The following is a 9,592-nucleotide window of genomic DNA, read 5'->3' as shown; positions in this document are numbered from 1 at the left end:
GCTACTCATCAAAGTAGAATGTAGAACATTTTCTTTATAAACCGTGTAATGCCAATTGAGCTAGATGTTCCCCGAGACCCTGGTCCCCACAGCCCTTAGCCTAGCAATTTGGTCCCTCAGGGAGTTTGAATGTGTCTATGGAGCTTCTATGACCTTGCCTTGTACAAGCTGTGCTGGCTTCCCTGGAATTGTGTACTATCTTACCCTTAACCAAAGTTACCACTACTGTCTGTTTAGTGTTTTTCCATCCCCACTGTACACACCCATGTAACCATCAAAGATTGTTTCTTTTTGTGTGGAAACCTTTTCATGAGTTTTTACAGTAATGTTCTCACAATATTTGTCCTTTTGTGATTGACTTATTTCACTCAGCGTAATGCCCTCCCAGTTTCATCCATGTTATGAGATGCTTTGCAGATTCATCACCGTTCTTTATTGTTGGGTAATACTCCATTCAGTTTATGTACCATAGTTTGTTTATCCATTTGTCTGTTGATGGGCATCTAAGTTGTTTCCATCTTTTTGCTATTGTGAACAATGCTGCAATGAACATGGGTGTGCATATGTCTATTCATGTGACGGCTCTTTTTTCTCTAGGATATATTCCTAGAAGTGGGATTGCTGGATCATATGGTATTTCTATTTGCATTCCTACCAGCAGTGCATAAGAGTTCCAATCTCCCCGAAGCCTCTCCAACATTTGTTATTTTCTGGAAAAAGCTCTTTCTAAAGTTAATCTCCTTCAAATATACAGGACTTAGGGAGTACACGAACTGGTAAACAGAACATATACCCTGAAGTTTTGCTTCCCTTTTAGTTTAAATTATCCCAATTATCTCTAGAAGAGTAAGATATGACTTTATAAGGCGCCTATTACGGGCTGGACACAGTGAAGGAGACTATCCTTGCCAGTTTTTAATATCAGATTGTGTTTTCACAGTCAGTAATAATTTAAACAGTTATTAGTATACAATTCCTTTCCTCTTGCTTATGTTTCAGGCGTAAAAGTTAAAGATTTAATGAAAAACAGCACCAAGTTAACAGAGGAGCTTCAGTCTTCTATCCTGCTCTCGGATGAAACGATCAATTGTATTTTAGAAGCAAATACTTCCCTTTCAAAGGTACGGTGTTGCTTTTTCTCCACTGTGATCACTTAATGAGCCCCCAGCCAACCTGAAGCTGTGGCATCGTGTTCTCTTTTCTCTCCCTCCAGGGCTGGAGGGGTGGGTGCAAATGTTATCACTGAAGGCAGCAAGGAAATGAGAGGACTAGCAAAGAACCAAAGGCTGTCATTGTCTGATGCCAAAACCTTGAGGTCCTTAATTTCATAACATTGCCTTCAGTCAGGGCTGGAAAGGATAACATTGGTGATGACGTTTATTCCAGTGATTCCCAACCCTGATGCACCACAACCCGGGGGTATCTCTGCTTTGTTCAGAGGGCATTGCAAAATTCTCAAAAATATCCTAAAATAAAGCATCTAAAAAGACCTAAAAATCAATTAGGAATTCTTTCACTTAGAGAGTAAGTGGGCATAAACTGACACTATACTATGATAGTGGCTTATTATAAAACCAAATAAGCAGTGACAAGCTGTGTCATCTCTAAGGTAGCTGAGAAGCACTGCTTAAGGCAACAGCAACAAAAACTATGAAACTATTAAAGAATTTTGTGCCATATTATGTCTCTGGAGTGTCTATGGTGACTTGGTGTGAAGTTGGGCCAGATAATTTTGTCTCAGAAGAATGTGATATTTAGGTGCCCTGGTGGCACAATGGTTAAGAGCTATGACTGCTAACCAAAAGGTCAGCAGTTCTAATCCACCAGGGGCTCCTTGGAAACCCCATGAGGCAGTTCTACTCCCTCCTATAGGGTCACTATATGTCAGAATCGATTCGATGGCAACAGGTTGGGTTTTGTTTTTACTCTTTTCTCTAGTCCCTGGGGGGCACAATGGTCAAGTGCTTAACTGCTAACTGAAAGGCTGGAGGTTGAAGTCCACCCAGTGGTGCTCAGAGGAAAGGCCTGGCTATCTATTTCCAAAAAATCAGCCATTGAAAACCCTATGAAGCACAGTTCTACTCTGACACACATGGGGTTGCCATTAGTTGGAGTTGACAACAACTTGAACTCTACCCTCTACCTATTGATTCTACTGCAATAAATCAAGGGCATGAGTAAAACATGCTGAGGGGATTGGGATACAGTTTATCTATGGAGGCGGTGAATAAGTGAATTATATATTTGCACAGTAGTCACTTATCCTTTGTGGGTACTTTTCCAAGACTTTCTTTCAGCACTTCTATTTGGGGTCTTACTTTCTTGTACAGAGTACTTTCTAGAAGTAGTATCCATGAAAATGGCTCTCAAGTGGGCATTTTTATTGGCAATTAACTGGGCCCCAATGGACATTTAATTCCACGTTGATTCTATACTCAGCAGTACTAGCTAACTGGGGTTAAATGCAAGCTTTAGCAGGTGGATTAATTAATTAAGAATTAATCGGAATTAAGACAGAAATAGAGTAGAAACTAAGAATCCAAAATTCAAATTACAGCATCACCGAGTTACTTATAGCAAGTCACACAGTATCTGTCTTCAAGAAAAACCATCTAAAGTGGCTTTTTAAAAGCCACATGTGAATGGAGGTGTTGGGGATGGAGGTGGGGGTGGAGACAGCAGAAAGCTGAGCTGAAAGTTTCTTTACCCACCCTGTCTGCTGGGAAAGCTTCTCATCCTGCTTTATGTACAAAGAATGATGAGCTTTGGCTTAAACTCTTCATTTACTGAAACCTGAAGAACAGGAATGGAATTGAGACTGAACTCATTTAAGCAGCTGACAAGGAACGTTTTAAGAGAGGGGTCAGATTAGTGAATATCTGGGGTCCTTTCAAAAGTAAAGTCTTATGATTGGGGGTTTGGACTCAACTATTTTTACTGTCACTGCCAGATTATCAAGCAGCCACTGGATGTCACCGATGTTCTACGTTGAGAGGGCTCTACTCGTAGAAACTTGCACTGTAATATGGTGAAATTGCTGCCTAAATGGTTTCACAGTGATTTTTTTAAATGGGGTGATTTGTGTATCTTCTTCTAGCTCTTTGGCAGTGTACGTCCATATGGTCACCTAAATAGCTAGAAAGTTAGGTTATCAGGAAGGGTATTAAAAAAGTCACATTCTTCCTGTTCAACTAAATAATGTTTGTTTAGGTAGCTAAGTGTATCCATGAACCCACTCATGTATACACATCCTAGGTAATAATGTAATGTGAGTAGATGACACTTTCTAGATGGTCAAGTTGACAGCAGCACCATATTATTTGTAGTTACTTTTCAAGCTCTTTCTCCTAGGGCTTTTCTACCTTACTTTTAGCAGCTGGCAAAAGTAATCACATCACATTCTTAGTCCAACTGTTTGGTGGCCTGCAAGGAATAATTTTCAGAGGCAATAGGGCCCTGGCAAAATTGCAAAAACAGTCATTCATTCACCTAAGATCTTTCTGCACATCCAGTGTAGTTCTATGAATTGTATGTTGTATACATCTGCCCCGGTTTAAGGTTCTTTGCTTATATAAACTCTAATAAACTCTAGTATGGCATCATCACTTTCCCCTGTATTTCTAATTCTTCCACATCACTGCCAGTGTTTCCCTTTCAGGCATAATTAGGCTGAGAACAGTAGTTGTTTCCAGTGCTTTCCCTGCACCTCTGAGAATAAAATTATCAGCCAGGCCACATCAAGACCATCTCCGAGGCTCTGCTCTGAACTCAATTAGAGACCTGGCAGATGCCAAGCTCCTTCTAAAAATGCAAATCGCGCTCCTAGGGGTCATTTTCATTTTTAAAAGGAGTTTGTGAACCCAAATAAATGTCTAATTGGCTAACTGTGTGTGTCTGTGTGTGTGTGCTGGGCTCCAAGTGGTGAAGGGCTCTCTACCCTGGGTCCCTTGTCTTTTTGGAGCTTTTCAAGCCAGGCATGGCAAGATAGGAAAAGCGTCAGCAACTAGGCATTTATGTTTCAGATAATTTTCTACATTAGCCTAGCAAAGTGTAAGTTGCAAATGCTTGTTTTCATTTTGAAAAGGAATCACACATGATATTTCAAATCAATCAAAACTACATGCTATCTTTGTTATTCCCTGCTGGCTTCCAAATGAATCTTGGTGACTTTCAAACAAGAAAAATATAAATAATATGATTTTTTAAAGATAAATGGTCAAAATTGGAAAACCACAGAAAAGGAGTGGCAGAAAATATGCTCATGGAGCTGTTGCTGTTGAATATACGTGACTGCAGAGCTTCCTAGTAGCCAGGGCAAAAAAAGAAACATGGTAGGGCATAAGGTCCCCCCAACTTGATAAACAGAGATATACAAAATTTTTTAACACAAACTTCTTTTCCCTGGGGATAAATTCTAAGACATTTATTAGGGACTGTTGAGTAATATACAAGACAATACATAAGACTAGAATCTACAGCATATGCAGAAGAAACCCTCAAGTGTGCTAAGTAAAGCAAATGCTAGCAATCCATATCTCACCCCTGAGCCTCCTCCTTGAATTCCCGCGGGAGGGATCTACCCTCTCCCTCCAGTGAAAAAATTTGAAAATGGAAGTATTAACAAATCCTTTCCCAAGAAGTGCACAACGCAAGTCTCATGCGAAAAATGTCCTCTTGGTTCATTAGATATGAAAGCACTTATTATATCTCTTAGAAAGATTCAAAAAGCACTTCAGTATATTAGAGCATTCTAGCCATTCTATGTCATAATGATTTTTTTTTGACTTTTTATGGCATAATATTAAAAGCATCTGAAAACTCCTCATCTCAAGGCTCCCGATAAATGGACAATAGTTCCTTTTCACAAAGTGCTACGATTTAGGCCTCCCTGGTCTGACTCTTTGAGAGCAATCATATCCATCAAAAATATAGACATGGAACAGAAAGTAACATTTTTGTTTTGTCTTATAATTTGGCACATTACAAAGATTATTAAGTAAAACGTATGCATAAATGAAGACCATCCTCAGATCATTTCATTGTGATGTGTATTACTAATGAAATAGATACTAATACAAGTGATCCTCTGCCCCCCTTTCTGAATTTATTTGCTTTTCCTTTTTAAAACTTACAGCAAGATCGCTAACCTGGTTTTTACTCTGGAAATGGTGGAGGAAAAAAAATAATTTCCACTGATAACAGTGAGAAGCAAGAGGTGATAAACTGAAAGAAAGGGTCAGACATAAACTCAGTGAAAAAGGACCCAATCACAAACTCTGAGAGCAGCGTGGGGGCGGTGGGAGTGCAGAGTGGGGTGACATTTTGAGAGGCACCCTGGAGAGAATGGAAGGATGAGAGATCTTGTAACAGTGCACCCGAGGCATCACAAAGGGCATGTTGCTTAAAAAGGCAGAGAATTATGTACACATTTCAGGAACATTTCCATTCAAAATAGAACATTCACAATAGAAGAAAGGTTTGGGTTCCATGTCTCTACCAGTAAGTCCTCTGCACTTTAGGAAAATGGGGTCTGGGATAATTCATCCTCTACAAAGCTCTGTGTTTGAGATATTTTTGTGCTCTAGGTGTATTCAGTTCTGATCCGTATGCTTTGAAACAGGTTCTCTCTAGTGCCCTTACGGTAGCTTTGTCTGGAAGATGTGATCAAGACACCCTTCGGCTCCTGCTGACATTCCGTGAGGATGAAACATCCCTTTTTGCCATGAAGGAACTGTGTGCCCTGCCCGGGTCAGATGTGTATTCTCTGATTGTGTTGATGAGTCAAAACCTTAACCTGCGGAGTTTCATCTACAAAGTAAGGAGAAAGCGACAAGGGTGTGGGGTTGGTCTGAAATGACAGTTTCTGTTCTGCGGTGAACTGCGGACTTGCTGAGTTGAAGACAGTCCGCACGTGCTGCAGCAGGAGGACCGTGGGAAGGCCCCGCGCAGCCTTGGCCGCCCCCAAGGCCACTCGTTGGCCGACTTCGGGTGTGGGGCTTGAGGAGGCTTGTAGGAATAAAGGGGCGCTCAGGGAACAGGGAGGTCCTTGTGAAACTGGTCCAGTGGGTCCGAGCTCAGCGTGCAAGAAGCCAATCTCTCAGACGCTGTTTTTGAGAGGAAGAAAGAGTTTATTTCGCAGGCTAGCAAGTGGAAACTCAGAGGTATCCACCTCACATTGAGTTCCTCGACTGAGTGAGAAATCTCATTTTATACTTATACGTATTCATATAGGGGTAGAGGAAAGCGGTGGGCAGGATCAGAAAGTTTTAACTATTCAAAGCTGCTACTGATTATTACGAGGCGGGGCTAAGACTTGGCCCCGAAGTGGCCTACGGACTCTTTGCTTTTTAAATGGGCTCGGCTACTGCAGATGACGTATTATCCTGTGATTTTGGTTCCTTGACATGAAACTTTTGGTTCCTTGACATGAGTTTTGTTGTGTTACTGAGCATGCCTGGCTGCCCCGGGTCGTCTGTAGGTCGTCTTTGTCTGTTCTGCGCGTATCTGACCATCCTGAGCTGGTTAGATCTGGACCCATCCGGGGCTCTGCAGAGGGTCTGCAAAACACCTTAGAGGAAGTGAGTGACATAGTGGGGGAGGCGACTAGATGTGTTCTGATAACCGATGGTGTACTAATTAATTAGGTGTCTTCAGCCTCTAGGGTCCCCTAACACTTGGGTGTCAGGCCCATGGGACATTTGACCCAGGGTTGGTGGTGGTTGTCTACTTGCTTAACTGCTTAACCGGGAAGGACCAGCAGCATCATTGCCCGGGTTGTCAGTGTCCTGTCCTCTTTATGGCCACCTTCTGGGAGTTTATCTGGGAAAGCCGGACAGCGGCTCCCTCCAGGGGCTTGGGAGAGTCAGGAGTGCCCAGGGGCAATCTCTAAGTCCCCCTCCCCATTTCAAGATGAATAGTCTGGTAGCTGCTAAGTGTCAGCAGAAACACCTTCCTCCCTCTTGTCCTCTTGTCTAGCTGCCTCAGTCAGGCACCTTTCATATTTGTGGTGCACCTCCCCCGCCTGTCTGGATGCTTGGACTTGCGCCTACCGCCTACCGGCAAGTGCCCCACCTTTGCTCCACCCCCCTCCCTCCACGCCCTGGGCTGTGGCCTTCTCCACTCCCTTGGGTACCCTCAGTGTGGTGTGCCCTCCTACCCCCTCCAAGCAGGGCCTGCGCTTGGGAAGCACGTGGTGGTGGAGGAGGGGGGGAGGGAAATGGCAGATCTCAAGGCCCTGTGTGTATCTGCTCTCTGCCTGCCCCACAGCACTCCCACACACAGTGGTGTGAGGGCACTGAAGGGTGAAGAAATCTAGGGATCATAATGTTTGCAGGAAAGAGTTCAAAACGGAAGGCAAATACAACTAGCCCAAGGCAACCCCAGAGGGTACCACTTAGAAGCAACCTAGTCCTGACCTAGCTCTCCTGCTCCCAGCTGGACGCCTCTTTGAATTTCCTCTTTTTTCTGGTCTACACTGATTGAATCTCTACTTACCTTTCCAGAAATTTCACCTTTACCCTTGTAGATTGGTCTCTACCAATTTCTGTTGTTCTTACCCTGAGGATGTGTGTCACAGAGTCCAGATTAATTAGAGATGCCTTGGGGATTGCAGTAGGACAAAGTGGCTTTAGGCATCTCAGTGTTGCCAGGTGGAAACCCCAGGTTCTACTTGCATGACTTGTTACAGCCAATAAACGAGAGGCTGAGGTGGTGGAGATCAGAAAGATGTCTTTATTTCATTGCGCAAGGAAAGGAGCCTTTGGGGCTGCTGCTCTCAAGACTGCTCGCGGGCAGCTGGGGGAGATGGGCTTTTACAGAGAGCAGGCAAGGAAATGCAAATTCATTAGGAATATTCAGGATTGAACTTCAAGCAGGCATTCAGGGTTTGGGGATGACTATGCATTTTCTCTAGACAAGGGTTCAGTTCTCTGGGGTAGAGGAAGGGGTTGGGTTTTTTTTTTCATTAGCATGTTAAGTTTCCACCCAGAGGTGGGTTGAGGCCATCTATGGCCCATTCTGTGGTTATCTTGTCAATGACAATTTTAAAAGAATGTGCAGCTTATTCTGCTTGGTGTAGGAGGATAAGCCAGAGCAGGTGTTTTAGAAGCGCTGGGCTCTGAGGCTGTCCATCTCACCAAGTCCAGAATAGTCATGGAGTTCAGGGAAGAGTAGATTTGCCACTCTAAGTCTTCCAAACAGTCCAGGGTGGACATATGTATTCTCAGTCCAGTGTCCTTCATGATCTTCTTCTCTATTACTCCAAAAATTCAGTGGACAAATGCTGGGTTAGACATACACTTTCCAGAAAAAAAATTATTAATTTTAAGAACTAGTACGCTGTAAGCCCACAGGGAGGATAACATTTCCTAAATGTCCCCCTGTAATTTGCAAGGCCACCTCTATCTCAGTAGAATTAATATTTGAAGCTCATTCACAGAACAATGTTAGTTCTGGATTTGTATATCACTCTCGCCCCAACCCTGCTTTCCAACCTTACAATATACCCTTTGAGGCCTGCTAGGAATCAGATGCAGGTCCACTGATGAGCCATATACAGTGGTCATTCTATTATGTGCACAAAGTCCTAGCCAGACATTTGAAATCCATCCTTTTAAGGGCTCAAATAATTACTTTGTTAAGGACCATCATCCTCGCCAAGATTTCTCTGGGGGATGAGATATTGGGCAAGATTCAATCTCCCAGCCACAATAAAAGTGACACCACCATTAATAATAACAGATCCTATTTCTTAGATTTCTTCTATATGCATAGCTCTATGAAAGTTGTTTAATCCACGGTATTGCTCAGGGATAGGAGAGCATTTCAAAATCCACACACTGATAGGTACTGCAGTCAGGACTCAACTGCAGCTTCATCTCATTCCAAAGTGCATGCGCTTTCTGTCCACTCAGCTGGCTCTCTGCCACAACCATGAATTCTGAAGCCTTTTGCAAAGCATTATTGGCTATACTAATCCGATGTGTTCGTCTGCTCTGTCAGTGATGTGACTCAATTCCAGTCGTTCCCCACCCTAAGTCAGGGGTCTCTGTGTGCTACTTCTAAAGTGGGGCTGTAAATAGAAAGAGAAGTAGGCAGTGACAAAGCCTCCACAACATTTCTACTGCTTGAGCTGTAGCCATTGTCTTAACTGACAGAACCACATTATTATTAGCTGCATGCATCTGAGAAAGATTGAGCTGTAATCTCAGGAGCCTCATGGGTCAGCCACAGAGCCAGCAGCTAAGTGGCAGTTGCAGAACTTTAATAAGCAAGAATATGAAGCAGTGACAAGCTGGATCCTTGGCCTGAGTCTGAAAACCTGAATATTCAATATGCAAACATCATGCAAAGTGAGAGATTTGCTGTGATTTTTTCCTCTCCGTGGAAAGAGCTTTCGGTAATTTATCCATTCTTTCAACAAACACTTATTGAGCAACTAATACTGCCAGACACTCTTCTGTTCTTTGTAGCTGCATAAATGATCCAAATAGGCAATAGTCGCTGCTTTTGTGGAATTTACATTCTAGAACAAAGAATATACAAATAATAAATAAAATATACAGTGTGTCAGCTGATAATAGATAGCACCATA

The 9,592-nt window shown here is 42.9% G+C and overlaps 1 protein-coding gene across 1 annotated transcript in view; it reads left to right on the top strand.

The window, feature by feature from the left end:
• ABCA13 (ATP binding cassette subfamily A member 13) overlaps positions 1-9,592 on the top strand; it is a 527,556-nt gene that overhangs the window by 150,801 nt on the left and 367,163 nt on the right. Inside the window, 2 exon segments of the mRNA XM_023724448.1 lie at positions 1,000-1,121; positions 5,621-5,815. Coding sequence (XP_023580216.1) covers positions 1,000-1,121; positions 5,621-5,815 — 317 coding nt within the window.

Source organism: Trichechus manatus, unplaced genomic scaffold, assembly GCF_000243295.1.
Source record: "Trichechus manatus latirostris isolate Lorelei unplaced genomic scaffold, TriManLat1.0 scaffold00247, whole genome shotgun sequence".
Lineage (NCBI taxonomy): Eukaryota > Metazoa > Chordata > Mammalia > Sirenia > Trichechidae > Trichechus > Trichechus manatus.
This window is presented reverse-complemented; position numbering and strand designations above follow the sequence as displayed.